The sequence below is a fragment of the Leptonotus elevatus genome, chromosome 2 (assembly GCF_054856555.1).
Source record: "Leptonotus elevatus isolate MCC_2025b chromosome 2, RoL_Lele_1.0, whole genome shotgun sequence".
NCBI classification, from domain to species: Eukaryota; Metazoa; Chordata; class Actinopteri; order Syngnathiformes; family Syngnathidae; genus Leptonotus; species Leptonotus elevatus.
In genome coordinates, this window is record NC_141240.1 from 26,564,199 (window position 1) to 26,587,448 (window position 23,250).

The window sequence follows — 23,250 nt, forward strand, 5'->3', positions numbered from 1 at the left end:
ATTATTGTCAATGAGGTTAGTGGCAGAAAGTGAACCTGTGTGTGTTTGTGTGGCAATTCACTTTCACGGTTCTAAATTTAACCAATATAACCACAGGAAAGACAACAAAATAAGTACTAATCATAATTAGTGAGCCTTAATTTGCATGCAATACTCTGTTGGGTACAATGTGTGAGTGTGTTTTGATGCTTGTGTGTTGTGTGAAGGGAAAATGAATGTTACTTCTTGGTAAAACTGCAAAGTTTCACACAACATAATGTTGCACTTCCAAAGCACTGCCAGTTCATTAGTGCTGCCGCCAGTTTTGTTTTAATGTGAGTGATGTCGTCTTCTTTTTTTTTCCTCCCTGCTCTGCTTTTAAACACCACCAATTGAATTTTCTATACCGCTTAAGGGTCACGGGTAAGCTGGAACCTATCCCGGCTGACGATGGGCCGACATGACATCATTGCTGGCTTCTACAGCATAACCGTAATTCATTTGTTGAAAATGTTAAAATACTATCTTTAAAATGAATTGGATGCTTCACTGCCCTGTAAGGAGAACAATAAGTGTCTTGTACAAACTTGTGCTTGTACAAACACTAAATATGCATGCATACAACAGGAAGTGATATGACTGCTTCCTTCATTTTGCTGTTGCCGCGAGAACCGGGTTTCACAATTCATCTGCAAAAATAATCTGGGACATTTCATTTATCCTCTGTCGTACTTTGTCCTGGCTTTGGCACTAGTAAGCAGAATTTCTTGTCCGGTTCCCAAAACAGAGGATTTGGATGTGCTGCTCCTCCTTAAATCAATTAAGCTGCTTTGCTTTCTCTCTGCTTTGAGGGCACAAGCCTGCTTTTTGTTGCCATGAGTGAAGTCGTGAAAGGTAAAGCGCAAATTATTTTAGTTCCAACTGCAAATAAAGTCGGAGGTCATAAAAAACGAGTATGGAATGTGACTGCATTTTAGGCTGGATTTTACACTGCATGGTTCAAATGACAAAATTCCAATTGTTTTGCTTGAACAATTTAGTGTCATGACAATGTGAATATAAAAAAAAGAATGCATGGAACTTGATTCCTTCAGATCAGAATCCTACTTCTTCCAACAGTGAATAAAAAATATCTGCTAATGCGAGTGCAGCGTGAACCCAGAGATCGGATATGCCCTGTCAAATATGAGCTCATCGATTCAAAATTCGCCAATTGGTGACGTAAATACACCCCTGTCTGGCCAAACAACACAAATGAACACAATTACAAACACCAGGTGTAATTCTAAAGTACAGCAAAAGCCTCGACTTGTAAATATGGTTTAAATATAGTACATTGGATGTGTGGTCATCATTAACTCATTCACTGCCATTGACGTCTATAGACGTCAAAAATTCATTTGAACTATTTCTATTAGTTTCACCTTTTTTCCCACTTTTGTTAACAAGAGTATGAAAACCTAGACATTTTTTTATTGTACATTTAGAACAGATATAAAATTTGTGATTAATCAAGAGTTAACTAGTGAAGTCATGTGATTAATTATGATAATTTTTTTAAAATCTTTTCTTTTTTCTTAAAAAAAAAGAAAGAAAAGATTATTAAAAATTTGGGGCGTAATTTTTTCAGTAATTAATCGCATGATTTCACTAGTTAACTCACAATTAATCACGAATTTTATATATCTGTTCTAAATGTACAATATTTTTTCTAGGTTTTCATACTCTTGTTAACAAAAGTGGGAAACAATGCTAAACTAATTGAAATTGAAATTAATTTTTGACATCGATAGCCGTCAATGGCAGTGAATGAGTTAAATAAGCAAAACAATTGCTAATGATGACCAGTGGAGTAATGCTAAGGTTACATTCATTTGAATATATGGGGTGTAAAATATGCTCTTACCTATTAAACTGTAACATTTAATATTCCTATTATTCATATACTACCGATAATGACTTCTCAAACTCAACTTAAATGAAATCATGATGATATTTTTACTACGCGAAGCGTTATTGCAGATACTCTTCTTTCTTGAGTGTCCCAACACTGCCCACACGTATGAAAAAAAAAGCCTGATTTCCGTGGCAACCTTATCTTGACTGCAGCTGTATTATACGACTCACAAAAAGAATACTGTGATGATGTGTTAAGCATTTTTTCCTTCCACCCAGGTTCATATGCTTATTCCTCCAAAATGTGGTTGTACTCACTATACTACATCTTACTGACAGCCATATTTTCTCCCTTTCTGGGAAAATGTGAGTCTGCTTAATTGCGAACCTTCTATATTCATCTTCTCATCTCTTTTTCATTTCTTCACACTTATTGTTTTTTTACACCCCACAATGCCACACATGACTGTGGTTCAAACTAGTGCATTTTGTGCTACTTTTAAGGCATACAATTATCGTCATTTGACCATATGACTTGAAGGTGGTCTCTAAAGTGCTCACTTCACAGCAGCCATTTTGTGGAGATCTTCTTGCAGTTTCTTTAAAAAATTGCGTGCATCAATTTCCTGCGTGGACTTCAGCAAGTCCGTTTAGCCTCTGCTATTTAGAGGCCGGCAAGTCACCAAGTCTGTGTTCACTCCCACAACGATGCAAATGCCTGTTTTTAAATGCGCTATGAAAATACCAAAATAAATAATACTCCACCCATGTGTTACACCGTGCTTTGTGCTAGACTATCCCTTTATTTATATGGCACTTTTCATGCATTAAAACGCAACTCAAGGTGCTAAACAATTAAAACATCCATAATACAATGAAAAGAAAAAAAACACCCATCCCCCAACATCCCTAAAGGGCAATATGATAAAAGGAACTAGGATCTAAGAAAATAAATAAAAGGGGTTGAAAAGATCATTAGACTAAAAAAGTGTGTCTTGAGCCTCTTCTTAAAAACATCAATAGTCTCTGCAGACCTGATGCCTTCTGGCAGCCTATTCCATATGTGAGGACCATAGTGGCAAAAGGCAGCCTCACCGTCTGTGTGTGTGTGGGTGTGTGTGTGTATCAGCACATGAGCGGTCATGTGACTTTTGCATTTGCGGTCTCTTGTAATCTCCATACTTTGGCTCCTGTGTCAGCAGTTCAACAGGTCGATGAGCAGACAGTTCACAAGCGGTGTACAAACAACCAGAATGTAGGCGGGTTATCTCAGCAGCGGCCTTGCTTTGATGTCATCCCATATGCGGCTCACAGTCACTCAGGTTATATTTGCATGGTACATGGGGATTATTACTATGCTATGTTGTGGTGTATTAACCAGCTTTCTGAATGGACCTATTTCCTTGGCAGCATGGCTCAACGTTCAAAAAGGCAATCCATAGTGTTTCCGTTGGTTTGTTTAATTATTGTTTTTTCCCCTCAAAACATTGATGAAAGTTTTAGTTGGAGGCTTCAATTACTTTTAACTTTACTCAATCAATGTTCTCTCCTTTATTGTATTTGCACACAAGAGTCTGCAGTTTTTAAATTGGGCAACTGGAAGGCATTTACTATGACATGAAGGATTTGCCACAGTCATAGCAGTGATTTTTAATGAAGCCAGTGCTTCTCAATTATTTTTTGGTCATATATTCAAATCAAATATTTTGCGCCCACCCACCCAAACTTTCCGCTAACTATTAATAATATGATTTGTCTCTAAAATTGCTGTAAGTACGCCTCTGAAAAGGCTCCGTCTCTTACAATGAGAGCGCCACTGCCACCTACTGTAGTGGATGTGCAATTACGCTATGTGCAATTCTTTATTATATGGTACGGCAAAGAAAAAAACAACTGTTCTCTGGGGTCACATGTGGCCCTGCGGCATCACCCCGCACCCCTCTCAAAGAGGTCCCGCCCCCTTGAGAATGACTGAAATAAGCGGATCTACATCCGTCATCGTTTTGCGAGGTATGACTGTCAATTACTAGACCAGAACATCTGCCTCACAGGCTAGATGATCCTGGTTTGAAATATGGCCTTTTTGAATGTCCACCCAGTGATTGCGTGGTTGCCCTCTTCCCACAATGCAACACACATGCATGCCATGCCAGGTTAATTGAAAACTGTAAATTGTCCACAAGCGTGAATATGAGTCCATGGTGTACTCCACCTCTTACACAAAATTGACGCTAATAGGCTCCACCTCACCTATGATCCCGAACAAAATGAGCGGTAGAAAAACCACGTTATGAAAATCTATTACAATTACAGAAGTGCCGGAGATGACGTGTCTTAAACAGAGCTGACCGTTTCCTGCCCGTGAATGACTGTGTCCCGTTCAAGAGCACTTGTTGTGTTTACGTCCTCTAAATCAGCGGGTGAAGTGCCCAGCGTAATGGGCCTCTAAAGCTGCCAACTCGCTGACCCTTTTGCATGGCGTAATGCAGACATGAACACAGAGACTGAGTGTGTGCGTGCGTGTGCATGCGTGCGTGTGTGTGGGAGAAGCAGAGACGAGTGCACATGGAGGCGAAATACAGTAATAAAGGTGTTTTCTGTGGGAGAGAACACAAATCGAACGCACAAAGGATAGATTGCGTGCAGGATTGTCCAAATTCAGACACCTGTCTCTATTACCTAACCACGTTGCCATGGAAACATGTACCTTATTCAAGCCTAATCTTTGAAATATGCTTCAAAGGAAACATCTTTGTTGCCTGTAATTTTCCATCCCTCCATATAGCAGATATCCTTAGTAGTGTTTGGGTTTAGAGTTCGGGTTTTCTGTCACAGGCTTTGCGTGAGAAGCGGGATACATCCTGGATTGATCACCAGCCAATCACAGGACACATATACAAACAAATACTTACATTCAGGCTCACACCTATGGACAAATTACTGTCTATAATAACCCTAATGTGCATATTTTTGGAATGTGGGAGGAAGCTGGAGAACAAGCCAACTATGCACAGGCAAATAGTCAATGATGGTAAAGGTATAGTCCGGCTCCTCATATGTACCTTACAATACATCCTGCCACTCAAGAAATTAAATGTCTCTCTTCCTTTTACTCTTTTTTTTGGCATCTGCAATCATTGCTAGTTTGCTTACTTCATTTTGGAAATACATTTAATCAATTTTAGCACACGCTGTTATACAGATGAAATCTAAACTGTCCTAATATTTATCCAATTCTACAATCAGTTTATTGGAAATTAAATGAGTGAGACAAAGTGGCATAATTCAGTATACGGTTTGGCCAGTCAATACTTGAAGGATCTGCATTTAGGCCATTCGTCATTGGTTGAGTTCAACTGTTGTTCATTTTTTATTGCTGGCTTTGACACAGCCACCCCTTCAATCAGTTGCTATGCCAACTGTTGTAGCAGCCTTCCACCTGTGTGCATAACTCCTCCTAATGTTAAAAATAACATGTCTTGGGTCTGAAAGTATAACTGAAATGCATCTCTATTTTCTTTCTGCTTCAACCCTCCTTACAGGAAACAGTCGAATATGCCTTCCTGATCATTTTCACTATCGAGACATTTCTGAAGATTATTGCCTACGGCCTGGTCATGCACCAGAACTCCTATGTCAGAAATGGCTGGAACATGCTGGACTTTGTCATCGTCATAGTAGGGTGGGTTTTCATCCCACCCCCCCCCCCCTCTTCAAATTGTTAACAAGTACAAACAGAAATAAATCACTGTCATGTTCTTCTCTTAACGCCTCCTGTTAAGTCTACTCCTTCTTTTGGAATAAGTGCTGCAAAAAGCCAAAGAAAAAGTGTGTCAGTTGTTCAAATTCCCATGTGCGATTTTACTGTTATAATATTTCTTCCCCTATTTACTAAACCATAGTTTACATGAATACACATTCACACACTCATTAAAAGTGAGGGTTAATCAGTAGACCAGCTCGACTGTGGAAATAAGTAAAAATGCACGCATGTACGGCTCTCTCTCTCTCTCTCTCTCTCTCTCTCTCTCTTTCTCTCTCTTCTTTGTTTTCATCTTCCTTGCTTTTTTGACATCTCCATCATCACCCCCCCCCCCCTGCCCCTCAGTCATCATCACCCTCTCCTCTTCCTCTCTCTACAGCCTGTTCAGTGTGGTCCTGGAGATGATAACCAAAGACGCTGACTCGGGCGGCCAGTCAGGAGGAAAGCCTGGGGGGTTTGACGTCAAGGCCCTTCGAGCCTTTCGCGTGCTTCGCCCCCTTCGCCTTGTCTCTGGAGTTCCAAGTGAGTTAACACACAGGCAGCCGTGGAGGGCAAACTCCCAATCCAAAAATATAGTTTGTCTGGTTTACATTTTATTTATAGTGTATCCAATGACATATAAATCAGGTGCATTAATAATAATAATAAATAATAATAATAATAATATATTATTATTTTAATTTTAATTTAAATTTTAATTTTAATTTTAATTTATTTTTTATTTTTATTATTATTATTGTTATGATGATGAGAATGTGGAGTCTACACGGCAAAGGGTTTCTTTCTTTTATTTTTATTTTTTTGGGGGGAGGGTTTTAATGCAACTTTGTTTGAAAAGTGATTGCTTATATCTAAACAACAACAACCATTCAAAGTCTTATTCACACCTATGGACAACTTAGAGTTTTAAATTAATCAAACTAACGTACTGTATAAGATTTTGGAATGTGGGAGGAAGCCCACACAGCATCAGGAAATCATGCAAAACTCACAAAAGAAAGATGGTGATGAAATTGGAATTGAAATGAACCCAGGACCTCCCAACTGTAAGGCTGATATGCTAATTGCTTCCTACCCATTTATCACAAATAATACCACTAATAACCCAGGATGTGCCACTTGATCAATCCTCGACTAGTTCAAGGGTCATGCTTATGAATCCAGAAAATAACCAAGCCTATACAGGATATTCCTCCTCTGGCTCCTCCTTACATGGGGTCTTTGTGTTGTGACTTCATTTCCATAGCAACACATCATGAGGAAGAAAGATGAAGCTGAACTGAACTGAAAGAATTTCACCTTTTTGTTCAATGAATGTTCTGTTCCTGGGAAAATGCAATGCATTTATGACATTCTGACCTCTTAAAAGAAAAATCATTGCCTCGTATTTGTGTGCAAGCGAGTGTGTGCAGCATATGTGTGTGTCACTGTAAAACAAGCTCTCTTTCCTCCACAAGTGTCTACTACACATTCATCCATTCATCTAGGACTAAAGAAAACATACAATTTGAATACTTTGTCAAATCGCTTATACCTTGGGTCTTATGTAGGCGTGATGGTCTATATCTGTGCATTCATTCGAGTGTGTGATTGCAGGTCTGCAGGTGGTTTTGAACTCAATCATTAAAGCCATGGTCCCCCTGCTTCACATCGCTCTGCTGGTCCTCTTCGTCATCATCATCTATGCCATCATCGGCCTCGAACTCTTCATTGGCAAAATGCACGCTACCTGCTATGGGATAAAAACAGGTGAGGCTTTCACGTGACTTCATTGGAGACTCAAACTTCCTCCCCCCTTGCAGTTATTATTTCTTCTTCTTCTTATCATTCTTATTATTATTAAGATTCACTGATTGTCACACCCACCTAAGTGGGGCAAAATTCATTCTCCGCATTTGACCCATCCCCTGAGGTGAGCAGCAGCAGCGGCCGCGCTCGGGAATCATTTGGTGATCTAACCCTCCAATTCCAACCCTTAATGCTGAGTGTCAAGCAAGTCTTTGGTATGACCCGGCCAGGGATTGAACCCACGACCTCTCAGTGAGCTGGTATTAATAATACCACCAAGCTGGTATTATTATTATTATTATTATTATTTTATTTATTTTTTTCTTCTTCTTTTTTCTTCTTCTTCTTCTTCTTCTTCTTCTGTGAGGAGTGGGAGGGATAGAGAGAGGGAGAAGTGCGGAAGTTTGAGCGATTTTTGGTGCTTTTTCTAGTACTTTTTTCATCTTTTTTTGATAGTATGTGTAATAGTTTTTTTCTTTATCTTGTAGTTATTTTTGTAAAACTTAGTGGTTAGTGTTGGTGGGGGGTTTTCGGTGGTGGACCGGCGTCGCCGGTAGGCAACATGCCGGTGGCGGAAACGCCCGCTGCCGAGTTTGAGCGTCTCACTCGCCGGCACGCAGTTAAGCTGTTGCCGGCAGTGGGCTGCTCGGTGGAGGAGGCAGGAATGGCCGTGGGGAAGGTGGTGGGATACAATAGTATTAAATCTGCGTCCCGAATGAATGGAGCGATCGTTATCTTCCTTGATGACACTAACAAGGTGGGACAGGTGGTTGAGAGCGGTGTTGTGATTGGCGACACCTTCACTCCCGTTCTCCCCCTCGTGAGCCCTGCAAGAAAGGTAACAATCTCGAATGCTCCGCCGTTTATTAAAAACGAGGTGCTCGCTAAAGAACTGTCGAGATTTGGTCAACTCGTTTCACCGATAAAAATGGTGTCTTTGGGCTGCAAGTCACCGCAGCTTAAGCATGTTGTGTGTCACCGGCGACAGGTGCACATGGTGCTTAAAGACACGACGGGCGAGCTGAACCTGACATGCACTTTTAAAGTTGATAATTTTCCGTATATGGTGTTTGTTTCTACTGAACACATGAAGTGTTTTGGGTGCGGTGCAGAGGGGCACCTAGTTCGCTCCTGTCCGGAGCGGAGGGCGTCCGCTCCTGCCTCGGGCGGGAGCGCCCCCCCACCCGGGGATGCGGCGGTGGCCGAAGGGGCGCCGCAGCCCACGGAGCCGGTGGATTCGGCGGCGCCGTCGGCTCCGGTGTTGGCCGGTCCGTCGGCTCCGGTGTTGGCCGGTCCGTCGGCTCCGGTGTTGGCCGGTCCGTCGGCTCCGGTGTTGGCCGGTCCGTCGGCTCCGGTCGCCCCGGTGACGGCGGGGTTGGCGGATTCGGTTGATACGGTGCCGGTGGTGGGCGGGGCCGCGGAGGGGTCGACAGGAGCCGGCGGTGGGCCGCCACTGCCACAAACCGATAACGTATTACAGGAATCGATAAAAGAAAAAAGGGGAGCAAACGCCGTCATTCTACGACCGTGTGAAAATGTTTTTGTGAATGAAAACATGGCTGATGTGGGCGATGAGGCAATGTCTGATGATGACACACTGAAAGTGTCGCAAAAGAGAAAACTTAATGTTCTTGTGAAAGGTATTGTTAAAAATAGAAAAACGACTGAAAGTGAATGTGATTTTACACAGGATGACAACGATGTACCCTACTCTGTCGAAATGATTAAGAGGTTTCTTGAAGATACAAAAGGGGTACGGCAAACCGCCGTATCCGAGCATTTTCCCGATCTCAAGCTTTTTATTAAGTATAAATTTCTTTTAATATGGGAACTCTGAACGTGAATGGTGCCCGGGCTGATTTCAAAAGAGCTGCTCTTTTTAAGATGATGGAATTGAATGGACTGAATGTGTTGTTTCTTCAAGAAACGCACAGCACTGACAACAATGTCTGTGAATGGAAAATAGATTTTAAGGGGGAGGTAATTCTGAGCCATGGTTCCAGTGCCAGTGGTGGAGTTGGTATTTTATTAGCTCAGAATTTTTTGCCGGCTTCTTTTAGTGTAGAAGAAATTATTCCAGGTTTTTTACTAAAAGTTATAGCTTTCTATGAAAATGTTAAGTTAGTATTTTTAAACGCCTATGCTCCAACCAGAGGGGTGGAAAGGATCACGTTTTTGGGTAAGTTAGGTGATGCTCTTAAAGCGTGTCGTGGTGATTTCGTGTTTTTAGGCGGTGATTTTAATTGCACTGAAAATCCCGCTCTGGACAGGAATCATCCTGAGCCACACCCTGGGTCGTCTCACAGACTCAGACAGCTCATTAAAGACCACGAGCTGTCTGACCTATGGAGAGTTTTTCATCATGACACACGACAGTACACATGGAGCCATAGCTATGAGAATTATTTATCCCTCGCCAGACTTGATCGCTTTTACTGTTTTAGTCACCTTTTAAATATTTTTAAAAGGTGCTCGATTCGGCCTGTTGGTTTTAGCGATCATTTTCTTGTGTCTTGTTCCGTTTTTATTCAGAACATTCGCTTTCGTAGCGCCTATTGGCATTTTAACACAGCTCTTTTGAATAATCAGGCTTTTAAAACAGCTTTTAAGTTTTTTTGGTTATCCCACAGAGAGAGCAGACCCAATTTTCCCACCATCCAGCAATGGTGGGATTACGGAAAAATTCAGACCAGACAACTGTGCCAGAATTTCACTCGCTTTGCCACGGGTGAGTTAACCCGGACTGTAAGGGGTCTGGAGAGACAGGTAGAGGAGTTACAGTCTTTAGCTGCTTCTACTGGAAATAGAGGGCTTTTAGACTCCCTCAAGTCCAAACAGTCGGCGCTGGCCAGCCTGCTCGGGGTGTCTGCACAGGGGGCGCTGGTCAGGTCGCGTTTTATGAACATCTCGCAGATGGATGCCCCCTCTCAGTTTTTCTTTGGGCTTGAGAAGAAAAATGGACAAAGGAAGATCATTCATTGCTTACGCACGGGTAGCCGTTCTGAAGTCTCAGATTCTTCTGGGATTAGGAAATATGCTGCCGGTTTCTACAGAGACCTTTATAGGAATGAGTGGTCAAGTAATTCAGAGACACACAGTACATTTTTAAGCGGTCTCCCTCAGGTGAGCCAGGAGCAAACCCCCCAGTTGGCGGCACCGGTGAAGCTCGAGGAGCTGGAAGCTGCCCTGGGGAGCCTGCAGTGTGGCAAGGCTCCTGGCATTGACGGCCTTTCGGTGGATTTTTACAAGTCCTTCTGGCCGATTGTCGGACCAGACTTGCTTGCCGTGATGAATGACAGCATCAAAAATGGGAAACTCCCGTTGAGCTGCAGGAGGGCCATCATCACCCTGCTACCAAAGAAGGGAGACCTGCAGGACATTAAGAACTGGAGGCCTGTGTCCTTGCTGTGCTCTGATTACAAGATCTTGTCCAAAGCGCTGGCCCTTAGGCTGCGAGGGGTGATGTCGTCCATCATCCACCCTGATCAGACCTATTGCGTGCCGGGCAGGCTCATTAGCGACAATGTCAATCTAATTCGGGACTATTTGGAACTCTGCAATTCCTTGGCTAATGGGACTGGTCTCATTTCCATAGACCAGGAAAAGGCTTTTGACAGGGTTGAACACCAGTACCTGTGGCAAACCATGGGTGCCTTTGGTTTCAGCCCTGACTTTATAGCCATGATCCGGGTGTTTTATTGTGAAATTGAGAGCGTTCTTAAAATAAATGGTGGTCTGAGTGCCCCTTTCGATGTCCGGAGAGGGGTGAGGCAGGGCTGCTCTCTCTCTGGGATGCTTTATTCTCTGTCCATAGAGCCTCTGCTCCACAAGTTAAGGGAAACTTTAAACGGTGTGTACATCCCCCAGTGTTGTATGTCTTTCAAACTGTCTGCCTATGCCGACGATGTAGTGGTTTTAACTAAGTCGCAAGAGGACATTGATACGTTAAGAAAAGTTGTGAAAGAGTTTGGTTTTATTTCATCTTCGCGAGTGAACTGGGGGAAGAGCGAGGCTCTCATGGTGGGAGAGGGGCTGAAGGACAAGCTCAAATTGCCGGGCGAACTGGAATGGAAAAGTGGGGGTTTTAAATATCTGGGCATTTTTTTGGGGGATGAGACCTACAAAAAGAAAAACTGGGAAAATGTGTTGGAGACGGTAAGGGGAAGGTTAAAACGGTGGAAGTGGTTGCTGCCAAAAATGTCTTATAGGGGCAGAACCCTCATCGTCAACAACTTAGTTTCGTCTTCCTTATGGCACAAACTAATGGTCTTGGACCCTCCAGCCTCTCTCCTGGAAGAGTTGCAGCGCATTTTAATTGATTTCTTTTGGGGGGGCAGGAGGCACTGGGTTCCACAGAGCGTCCTTTTCCTCCCTAAAGAAGAGGGGGGGCAGGGCTTGGTGCATTTGGCCAGCAGGGGCGCTGCTTTTAGACTCCAGTTTATACAAAGGCTCCTGACTGGCCCCAAGGATGTTCTGTGGAGACCATTAGCCCGATGCATCCTGCAGCGTTTGGGTTTATATGGGCTGGATTTTAGTTTGTTTTTAATGGACTTGTCTCGCATGAGCACAGTTTCTCTGCCTTGTTTTTATCGGAGTGCTTTCAAAGTCTGGAACTTCCTGAAAAAACAGCGGGCGGAGCAGGCTGACTCACTGTACTGGCTCATGCAAGAACCTGTCCTGCAGGGAACCCTGCTGGACTACCCTAGCTGGGGGGGAGCGACTCTGTCCAAAACCCTTCAAGCTGCAGGGGTCGCAACGCTTGGCAGAGTGGTGGAGCTGACCGGTCCCAGTCTCGAAGACCCCGCTCCGCTGGCCTCCATTCTGGGGCTACATTCCTTGAGGGTCGTCAACCAGCTGCTGAACCACTGGAAAAGAAGACTGGCTGGACATGAGCGCTCTCTCCTTAGTCTGTATGGCAGTGGTTCCCTAACTCCAAACCCGGAGGACGGCTTCCCCCACATCGGCCTGCTCCCAGAATTGGGTGACTGTGGCGGTCCCCTGCTGGAGAACATTCCAGCAGTTCCGTTGGGAACCGCGTCCGGAAAACACTTTTACCGAACAATGGTCAAGACCTTACACAAAAACAAACTTAACGGACGCTTGGACACTCCATGGAGGAGAGTTATAGATGATAAACTGAAGCCAGCTTGGGGCACCTTATACAAGGCCCCAGTGGTCAAGAAACACGGCGATGTTCAGTGGCGGATCCTCCACGGCATCGTGGCCGTGAACTCCTATATATCCGCGATAAATCCAGCTGTTGCGGACACCTGCCCCTTCTGTGGACACAGGGAAACAGTATTTCACTGTTTCTATCAGTGCGAGCGTTTGCAATCTGTTTTTGATTTAGTTGATAGGGTTTTTAGTCAATGTAATGTAGTTTTTCACAAGCACTCTTTTATTTATGGGTTTAACCATAAGGGTCAGATCAAGAAGGAAAGCCGGGTTTTAAACTTTGTTTTGAGCCAGGCTAAGATGGGTGTGTGGTTGTCCCGAAAAAGGAAAGTTGAAGATGGGGCAGAAGTTGATCCCACGGTTCTGTGTAAAAAGTTGATAAAGTCCAGACTCTTTATTGATTTTAGTTTTTACAAGAGAGCAGGAGATTTGGATAGGTTTTGTGACATGTGGACTGTTAACGGGGCACTGTGCGACGTGAATGAACAGGCGCTATGTTTTAGTGATGTTTTGATGTAAAAGCTTTTGTATTTTTTTATCTATTTATTTAATTGCTCTTGCCGAGCTGTATGTTAGGAAAATAATGTAAATAAGAGCGGCAAATAAATGTATTTTTTCAAAATCAAAATCAAATCTTCTTCTTCTTCTTCTTCTTCTTCTTATTATTATTATTAATATAACTTTTTAAAAATCCAATCTGTTTGGCTTCTTGATCTTGCAGTATGGTGGCCTGCTTTCTTATTTTGGTACAGTTTTGCTGGCAATTATTATTATTATTATTATTATTATTATTATTATTATTATTATTTACATTCTATTCTCCCTCTGTGATGGATATTTATTGCAAAATAATACAAACAAACATTACAAGTTTTCAGATGGAACAGACATTGAGGGGTGAACACAGCAAATAAATAAATAAATAGTCCAGGTGGTAATCCACCTCTCACCCAAGTCAGCTTGAATAGGCTCCAGTTATCTGTGACTGTGTATCATTAAAAGCAATGAAGAAGATGGATGGTTTGTCTGTTATTATTATTGGTGAATTATATTTAATCATCAATTATTATTGTTTTCTTCAGGTGCCCTGACAGAAGAGGAGCCAACGCCATGTGCTCTGTCGGGGAACGGTCGCCACTGCACACTAAACACGACTGTGTGCAGAGAAGGCTGGCAAGGCCCCAACAACGGCATCACCAACTTTGACAACTTCTTGTTTGCCATGCTCACTGTGTATCAGTGTATCACCATGGAGGGCTGGACCGACGTACTCTACTGGGTAATATTTTTTATAGTGATGGGACATGATAAAAAAAAAGAAAAGAAAAAGTCGAAGTAATTATAGTGGAGGCTTGCACATCTGCCTGTGCTCTGGCCTTTTTCTTTCTGTTTTGTTTTTTGTTTTCCCCATGCTTGAAAGGGTTATCTGTGGGTACTTTTTCCTACATTCCAAAAACATGCATGTTAGGTTCATTGAAGAGTCTAAATTTTCCATAGGCGTGAATAAAAGTGTGAATGCTCATTTTGCTGATGAACACAATTCTATGGAGGACCAAAAATTCTAAATAAATAAATGACTAGATAAATAAATAAATGACTAGATAAATAAATAAATGACTAGATAAATAAATAAATGGCTAAAAGTGAAAATAAAAACGGATATAAAAATATATAATTCAAAAATTAAATACAAATGTATTTATTTATGTATATATCTATTTTGTTGTGGTTTTTAGTTCCATTTATATTATTATTTTTTTAAATTTAATTTTCAAATTATATATTTTTTATATCCGTTATTATTTACACTTTTAGTCATTTATTTATTTTGAATTTTGGCAGTTTTGGTCCTCCATACAATCCAACGTTGGCCGGTCGTCCCTCACTCTTATGGCCTTCCTTATTGTCCTCTTCAGCCTCTTGCTTTTATTCATGCATGCGTTACCATGCCAACGTCAGGCTATGGCTGCTGCAAAAGCAGCGTACAAAAGATGTGACAAACCTATAGGAAGGCTTCAAGGACAGAGGAAAAGAAACATTGAGACTTTGTAGCTTTTCAATGGCTCAATCAGGCATGGGTGAATCAATTCATTTATTGTTACGAACTCTGGATTGTGTGTCAACTTGACTGTTGATTGTGCCTTGAAACAATTGAGGCAAAACTTAAATAATTATTCATTAATCATAATTATAATATTGAAAAATTCAATACATATCCACCATCCCCAATCTTTATTGTCATTACACAATGTACAATGAAGTAATATATGTGATGATTTCTTTTGGTAATTATTATTATTAATAATGTATTTTCTCAAGTATTTTGAACACTTGTGTAATCCAGAGCAAGAATAAAATCTCACTATTTACTGATAATTAAACTAACTATAATTTTTTTTTAGATTTTTAAATAATATGTCTTATTTTTTTTGTGTGTGTTTGCAGATGAATGACGCGATGGGTTTTGAGCTGCCATGGGTCTATTTTGTCAGTCTGGTCATCTTTGGTTCCTTCTTTGTTCTTAACTTGGTCTTGGGAGTCCTCAGTGGGTAGGTGTCTTTACTTTTTTGCCAGTTGGTCACTTGTGTTGTGACAATGCTGACCTCTATGCCCTCGCCGTGCCTAGGGAGTTCTCCAAAGAGCGAGAAAAGGCTAAGGCACGAGGGGACTTTCAGAAGTTGCGTGAGAAGCAGCAGCTGGAGGAAGACCTGAAGGGCTACCTGGACTGGATCACTCAGGCCGAGGACATTGACCCTGAGAACGAGGAGGAGGGAGATGAGGAAGGAAAGCGCAACAGTGAGTTCCCTGCATTTAATTCACTTGTTCCCTATGTCCCCACCCCTGAACTCAGACCAATCACAATTCGGACGCGTTTCTGGTGTCGGTCCGCTGATTTCAATAATACAGTTTATAATTGTCGTAAAGGTTATGGTTAAATCATCACCTCGAAGTGGCACGCGTCATTTGGCGTGGTTAAATACTTTTTTATGCAGTACCTAAACCCCAAACTAACCCACATAAATGCAGAATGATAATAAAGCTACATGGATGCCTATAAAATACTTCAAAATTCACCTGCTTTAAGGTAAGCAAAGTATTTACAAATTACAATAGGGTCTATCCGTAAAATAATGCTAAAATATAATTTTGTTTGTTGATTAACCAACATCATGACATTATGCTATTAAAATGTAGCTATCCGTGACTCTAGCAAACATAGCGAGCTAAGCTAACAGGCTAGCTTGAATGCAGTATTGTACACTCTCACACTTTCTGCATTTGTACCAAGTGTATACGTCCATTCCTTTTTGCTTGTTTTATTGCTTATAATAGTAAAAAGGTTTACAGGAACACACAGCCTCTTTCACACTGCCTGTTGAAGCTTGTAAAAGGTACCAATGCGGAATTGAATGTTATTGTCACAGTACAACAATTATTTTAGATTTCGCACCAGACGCAGGTACAGACACTGCACATTTACTCACAGTATCTGTTTGAGGGAAGTCTGCTGTTCTTTAATCCCCACCAGAGAGACTGACTAATGTGTGTGCATTATGTGTGGCTGTGTCGCTTAAAACTGTGATGTATTTATAGCTTGTGTGAAATCTTACATTGACGGAGCCATCCTCCACAAAATGTGCCCAAACGTAGCACAATTCTGGTTTAAAAATACTTGGGAATTTCTCCAAAAATGTAATGATGCCATTTATTCTTTAAGTCCTACAAAATTGGCAGTGAGCGAGCATCTAGCAAACACGAAGTGGGCAAGTACTGTACTTGAATAATGAGTGATTAATACACGTCATAATGGAGGCAATTTGACCAATGCATAAAACAGTGGGGGGAAATTTTTGATTTTGATGATATGGGTCTTTTCAAGTATATTTTGTAATTATTATGTTTGAACAATTAATATCATATAGGCAATAGACATTTGTAGAGACAATTATCACAGCTATTTGTGGCAGGGTTTGGTCCTTATCCCCTCAAATATTGCAAACCCTTCTGCTATTTTATTTTTATTTTTTTTTTAATTCCCCAATATTTCTCAAAGTAATGCAGACAGTTTAAGTCTACATTGGTTCTGAAAGCTTGACAAACATTGCAACAGCAACCAACGCGCGCAAGTCTTGGAAAACTCCAGAACCAGCATTCACATGCCAGGAATGTGCATATAGGAGACTTTATACAACGTCACACCTACTTGCTTGCATCCATACTCACAGCAGCTCACAAGGTCTTCCTTCGCCGATGCAAACAGGTCTCATGCAAGACTTTTCAACGCTTTTCATTTATCTCTGCTTATATCACTACCTTTTTAGCCTCCGCTCTTCCTGCACTGTAGTTTGCTGCAAAAGTTTAATGAATAAATAATGCAGTAATCTGTTTAAAGAATGAACTTTCTTTTTGCCCTCTTTTTCTACTATTGCTCTTGTCTGTTGTACTGCTGTGTACTGACTCACTGCTTCCTCTGCTGTCTGGCTATGTGAACTGCATGTTGGTAACACCAAGGGGTCACGTTAGCAGATCTCACCGAGAAGAAGAAAGGAAAGTTTGGCTGGTTCACCCAGTCCACAGAGACGCAGGGTAAATGTGTGTTTGTTCCAAATGGTGTTTTCATGCACATTGTCATCATGGACACACCATCTTTGCCGTGGAACAAAAAAAACATAACCCTCATAATTCTCCTGCTTTGCTTTGCTGGACGCTTTCATGTTTTGCTTGGACGTACCCCCGCTCCCACATCACATCACCCATTACACACATCCTTTCACTCACTTTCTACATAACTAAAATTTGCAATGTTGCCAATAAGCGGAAAATGCAAAGAAAGAATAGTAGGCTAGCAGAAGAAGTCATATAAGAAGCTAGGCAAACTGTTAGCTTGTCTGGTATCTATTTTGCCATTTCAAACATTCCTACTAATTTTTTTATAATCAATTTTATTGTGGGGATTAGCGAATGACCTGTAAGAGTTACACAAACCCCAAATAACCAGTTGCCGGCTATCAGTTGCCTCTATTGTTGATGATTAGAATCACCTAGTCATTTTAGTTAAAGGGAGAATTTTTTATTTAAAAATGTTCTTTTTGTCATATTTGTTCAAAAAAAGATCATATGCGAAAAAAATATTTGCCATCTCTGGCCCCATTTTGTGTCTATAGTTTGATATACAAGGAACCACTGCGCCTGAGGAAAGACGACCAATCAGAGACACAAGGTGTGAAGTGTCAATCATTTGTCATTGCACTTGTGCACTCATTACGTGCACCTCCCCGCAGCCTTGCAAAAAGAAAACTTCAAACAATAACATTCAGGGCTCTATTTTTGTGAACAGTGAAAATCGACAGGTTAGCTTCTCCAAGTGAGCGCAGGCCGGTGGATCTGCGAGAGGGAGGTATGCGTCACTGTTGGAGTGATCGACTTCAATAATGGCCAATCAAAGCAGCTCCAGCTTACTGATAGTTTCGAAATGGCGGACTGCAGGCAACCGCTTCTTGACATGGGCGAAGCGGGCCGATGGGGGTCCAAAAAATCTGCACCGTGAACTGGACACTTGGAAAACGTCCCCACCTTCGATCGTTCATGTGCCCCCCCCCCCCCCCCCCCATCCAATAGCTGCGCTTGCCAGTTGCATGATTTAAAAAATGAATGAATCTAATGATGGTAATAAAATAATAATTAAAATATAACATTTATAAAATTTGAGGTCTACCAGCATTCTGGAATGAATTGTGTTCCACCTCAGAGGTTCCACTGTATATTTAGATAATGCAAAGCTGTATGTATGAAGTCATAACCTCATATGACATTAGGGGTGTCAAAATGAGTGCGTTAATTTTGAGTTAATTTAAGGTTGCTTTAACGCCACAAATGTTTCTTAACGCGCGAATAATGACCGCCCCTTACTTACAGACATGTCCACGTCAAAGTTTAGCAGTAATGACTTTAATAATAATGCATATATTTGTGGAGACTGGGGTCAAGTTGTATTTAAAAATTTAAAAAATGTGCAGAATTTCACAAGTTACTTCATGTTAAAGATTAGATAGCTCCTAATATGAAAAGAAAAATGCACTGAGCTGTCACCAACGTCTTTCAAATGCAAATACGCCATCTAGTGGCAGAAAAATGACCAACACAAATCGTTATCACACTCGTATTTTACAGTACAGTATAATCTCTTTAATTTAAACTCAATTTAATGAATTCTTATGAAATTACTGTATCAATGAATGAAATATGCAGCCATATTTTTTCCCACCTTTATCTTAACAATAGCATGAAAACAATATTTTATTGTACATTTAGAACAGATATAAAATTTGCGATTGTTTGTGAATTAACCACTGAAGTCATGCGATTAATTACGATTACAAATTTTAATCGCCTGACACCCCTAATAAATATTTTATTCAGCTCCTGCTCATTTTGTGACATATCCAAAGTATGAATTTTAAACATAATAATTAACTATATTCTTATGAAATAAATTGTCACTTTTCAACAAAAACATGCATGGTGCTTTTTTTAAAATCATTATTTTTATCCCCCACACAAAAACATTTTGGGATTATTGATTATTATTGATTATTTTTAATAACATAGCTCTCTATGTGCTCATTTCTCATCCCATCATCACCATTTGATATCACAAATACTTCTCTGTCACTTTACTGTACAATATTTACAATGCGTTTTCAAACCTAAACCAAGTTGTATTACAATTGTACTAATGAAATATATTACATCCTGAAATATGATAAAAGGCATGGTTGTCAGCGAAAACAATTCTTATGAGTAAGCGAAATGTGTTACTTTCAGGACACAGGAGGGTCATTGTCCTACTTTGTCCATTTATCTGTTTTAATGTGCCTGTTTTTGTGTGCGATTCAACAGCGAGCGTTCCCACAAGTGAGACCGAGTCTGTTAACACTGACAATCACAGCGAAGATGAAAAATGGCTTTGCTGTGCTCCTTTGTGGTGAGTGTCATACACCATTCTTTACCTACCTTTTCACATGTTACTTCCAGTATTTACAGTTACGAGACAACTCTGTTAAAAAAAGATTCATCTTCTATTCTCCTCAGTAAAAAAATTACTAGGTCAAAGTGCAGGTTAGTATCGTGGTGTGACATCACCCAGTAGGTATGTGCCTCATCGTGCATGCCTTGATTTACTTAAATTGCTTGAATTGATCCAATCCCCAATGTTGTCCATTCCTAATGAACTCAATCAATTATTGGATTAATGAATGCATCATTTGTCCTCGCACCTTATCCTTGATCATGATCGACCATGTCCTTTTTTTGCATTCATTGTGTTTTGTTTCATCCTGATGTGGGTCACTCACTGATGGTGTAGTGGTACACTTGCCTGACTTCCACTCATTGACGGCGTGAGTGTGAATGGCTGTCTTGCTTTGTATGGGCTGGCGAGTGACAACCCATCCAGGGTGTAGTCTGCCTTTCACCCAATGTCACGACCCTGTGCAGGATAATCAGTATAAAAACAGACGGCTCTTCCTAAAGAGTGACATGCTGTTGTTGTTTTTTTTGCAAGTCGTCAGGGGCGACGGTGGAATCGTTTCTGTCGCAGGAAGTGTCGTGCTGCAGTGAAATCTGTGACATTTTACTGGCTGGTCATCATCTTGGTCTTCCTCAATACTCTCACCATCGCCTCCGAGCACTACAACCAACCGGACTGGCTCACTCAAGTTCAGGGTAAGATGACTTTCTTCCTATATGTATCTTTTCGTCTGTTTCCACGTAGCTGTTGTTTTCATTGACAAAATGAAGGTTTATAACACTTGTTGGCACTTTTTATTTGGCCATCATCAGCAAAGCGGAGCCCTGGACAAAGGTCACACGATTCACCTTCTTTACTTCTTGGCCTTCCTCTTCCACTCGAGCGAGCAGTGTGATGCCAGCTAGCATTAACATTTGGCTTTAGAGCAGTGTTTCTCAACCCTGGTCCTCCGTCTCCCGATTCCAACGCGGGTGAGGATCGTTATCTGGCTTTTCTAGAGCTTGCTGATGAGCGGTCATTAGAATTAGCTGCGTTGAGAAACACTGCTTTAGAGGTTACCAAAGGGGGAGAAAAAAACAATCCCACTCCTCAGCTCCATTCATCTATCCACAGCAAGAAAACACCTGTTTTTTCCCCATATCTGGGGGCGGCCATTTTGCTACCTGCTGTCGATTGAAAATGCCATCACAGTTGCTCAAGGGCTCAGGTAATGACCAATCACATCTCACCTCCGAGTTTGGTCATGTAAACTGAACCATGATTTGTCTTTACCTGAACAAATGTGATGTCATTTTCTGCCGACAGCACGTTGCAAAATGGCTGCCCCCTGAGCTGGATAAAAATGGGTGGATATTTCTGCTTCATTCATCTTCCACAAAAACAATAATAATGCCCTGTTTAGACCAGTGGGAGTGCATAGAATTTATACTATAAATACATTTATAGGGTTGATTCCCCTTTAATAAATTTAAAGGATATTTGTGCGTAACTGCAACATCTGTGTCAGGCTCGTTCATGGTGCGCGTGCGAGTATGTGCACGATCTTAAAGCGACAGCCACAGTTGACAAACGAAGACATGGCTTCAAATGAGGTAAGGAAAACTCGGCCCCTCCTCTCCCCAGAGAAACTGTGGAGTGTGAGGGTCCGCCCACTCAAACATTCGGGACTCTTCGTACTCATCTGGGCATTGGTGGAGCATGCATGATGTAGAAAAAGCTTTAATATCGCATTTTTAAACGGCACATTGCACCTTTAATTGAAGTTGGTGAGTTACATGTGACATGTGACAACTGGCTGACATCTTGCAGTGGAAGTCAAATCAAATCCGTCCAATTCCAAATCATACTGAGTGAACTGAATTGTCCCACTTGGTGGCAATGTGTTCTCAGTTTCTCTGCTTTTTCTTTTTCAGATGCTGCCAACAAAATCCTCCTGGCCATGTTTACTTTGGAGATGCTGGTGAAGATGTACAGTTTGGGGCTGCAGGCCTACTTTGTGTCCCTGTTCAATCGCTTTGATTGCTTCGTGGTGTGCGGCGGCATCATCGAGACCATCCTGGTGGAGCTGGCCATCATGTCGCCGCTTGGCATCTCTGTTTTTCGCTGCGTCCGCCTCCTGAGGATCTTCAAGGTCACGCGGTGAGCAGCACGTAGCGTGTCCTGGCGCTCGGTTAAAAGGATTTCTTAACCCCAATGGATCGGATGGATTATCACGAAATATCCTTTTCATCCTCCTCAGCCACTGGGCATCACTGAGCAACCTGGTGGCCTCTCTGCTCAACTCCATGAAGTCCATTGCGTCCCTCTTGTTGCTTCTCTTCCTCTTCATTATCATCTTCTCCCTGCTGGGCATGCAGCTTTTCGGGGGCAAGTTTAACTTTGACGAGACGGTGACAAAACGGAGCACATTCGACAACTTTCCTCAGGCCCTGCTCACCGTCTTCCAGGTTGGTGGTTTCTATTTTGGGGCTAGGAGAAGGCGTACTATTTATTTGGAAGCATACTATTTTCATTGATTGCTTTGTATCAGTATGCGTAATTCTTTTTCAGTGTACCATTTTTGTACATGTGCTACTCAGATTCTGACAGGAGAGGACTGGAATACAGTGATGTACGATGGGATCATGGCGTACGGTGGACCAGCCTCCTCCGGAATGGTGGTCTGCATTTATTTCATCATCCTCTTCATCTGTGGAAACTGTATCCTGCAGACCACAAACGGATTGTGCTGAAGTCATGACACTTTTTGTTCATTTTGTTTATTTGGCTCATGATCAGTGTTTTTCCCTTAAGCCACACAACAAGACATCCTGCTCAACGTGTTCTTGGCCATTGCTGTCGACAACCTGGCCGATGCCGAGAGTCTTAACACGGCCCAGAAAGAAGAAGAAGAGGCAAAGAAGAGGAGGAACAGTGCTAAGTATGACGATGAGCACCTTCAAAGTTTCAAATGATCACAAGTGCTTCTGGCTAACAGCTCATTTTTAATCACTCAAAACAGAGAAGTGGGCATAGAACAGAGAGTGGAAATAATACCAGACACCGATGGCGAGACAAAGGTACACAAGCATGCTCATCATGACTTTACATCGGTGTTAGCTTTTTTAAAACTCCTGACCATGTGTTTAGGTGCCAGTCAAACTTCTAATGGAGGAGGACAAAGAACTTTATTCTGCCATTGACTCATCAGGTAAGACCAAACCCGTTTCTTTTCTATACCTTACTTATCCTGTTGAGGGTCGTGGGGAACCTAAAACTCTCGTATCACTGAAGGGCACAAGCTAACAAGCTAAATGTAACCTTTTTAAGGTCAATTTAAATACGAGAGATTGCTAATGCATAGCTATGTTGTTTTCATGACCGTATTTGTCTTTTTTCGAGTGTGCTGTGTGGATGACGACAACGACGAACTCCCAGAAGTCCCGGTTAGGCCTCGGCCCAAGAAGCTGTCGGAGCTCACCATCAAGGAAAAAACTCTTCCCATCCCGGAGGGTAGCGCCTTTTTTATCTTCAGCAGCACCAACCCGTAAGTTCTACCTTCTCGAGAATATAACAATCAAAGCTGGTCTGTGTTTAATAGGCCCACCCTGCACTGTGAATATTTACACAGTGTGTCTAA

At 41.7% G+C, this 23,250-nt stretch overlaps 1 protein-coding gene across 28 annotated transcripts in view; it reads left to right on the top strand.

Moving 5' to 3' along the window:
- cacna1db (calcium channel, voltage-dependent, L type, alpha 1D subunit, b) overlaps nucleotides 1-23,250 on the top strand; it is a 67,372-nt gene that overhangs the window by 14,586 nt on the left and 29,536 nt on the right. For 22 of the 28 annotated variants that reach the window (XM_086068902.1, XM_086068906.1, XM_086068904.1 and 19 more), the window contains exons 4-20: nucleotides 5,418-5,557; nucleotides 6,018-6,160; nucleotides 7,235-7,387; nucleotides 13,684-13,880; nucleotides 15,047-15,150; nucleotides 15,228-15,397; nucleotides 17,114-17,188; nucleotides 19,502-19,586; nucleotides 19,694-19,720; nucleotides 20,166-20,326; nucleotides 21,545-21,770; nucleotides 21,871-22,078; nucleotides 22,211-22,331; nucleotides 22,437-22,551; nucleotides 22,633-22,690; nucleotides 22,761-22,821; nucleotides 23,013-23,157. In XM_086068902.1, coding sequence (XP_085925028.1) covers nucleotides 5,418-5,557; nucleotides 6,018-6,160; nucleotides 7,235-7,387; nucleotides 13,684-13,880; nucleotides 15,047-15,150; nucleotides 15,228-15,397; nucleotides 17,114-17,188; nucleotides 19,502-19,586; nucleotides 19,694-19,720; nucleotides 20,166-20,326; nucleotides 21,545-21,770; nucleotides 21,871-22,078; nucleotides 22,211-22,331; nucleotides 22,437-22,551; nucleotides 22,633-22,690; nucleotides 22,761-22,821; nucleotides 23,013-23,157 — 2,189 coding nt within the window. The remainder of the gene's footprint in view (nucleotides 1-5,417; nucleotides 5,558-6,017; nucleotides 6,161-7,234; nucleotides 7,388-13,683; nucleotides 13,881-15,046; nucleotides 15,151-15,227; nucleotides 15,398-17,113; nucleotides 17,189-19,501; nucleotides 19,587-19,693; nucleotides 19,721-20,165; nucleotides 20,327-21,544; nucleotides 21,771-21,870; nucleotides 22,079-22,210; nucleotides 22,332-22,436; nucleotides 22,552-22,632; nucleotides 22,691-22,760; nucleotides 22,822-23,012; nucleotides 23,158-23,250) is intronic. The other 6 variants (XM_086068908.1, XM_086068928.1, XM_086068929.1 and 3 more) reach the window with 3 other exon arrangements.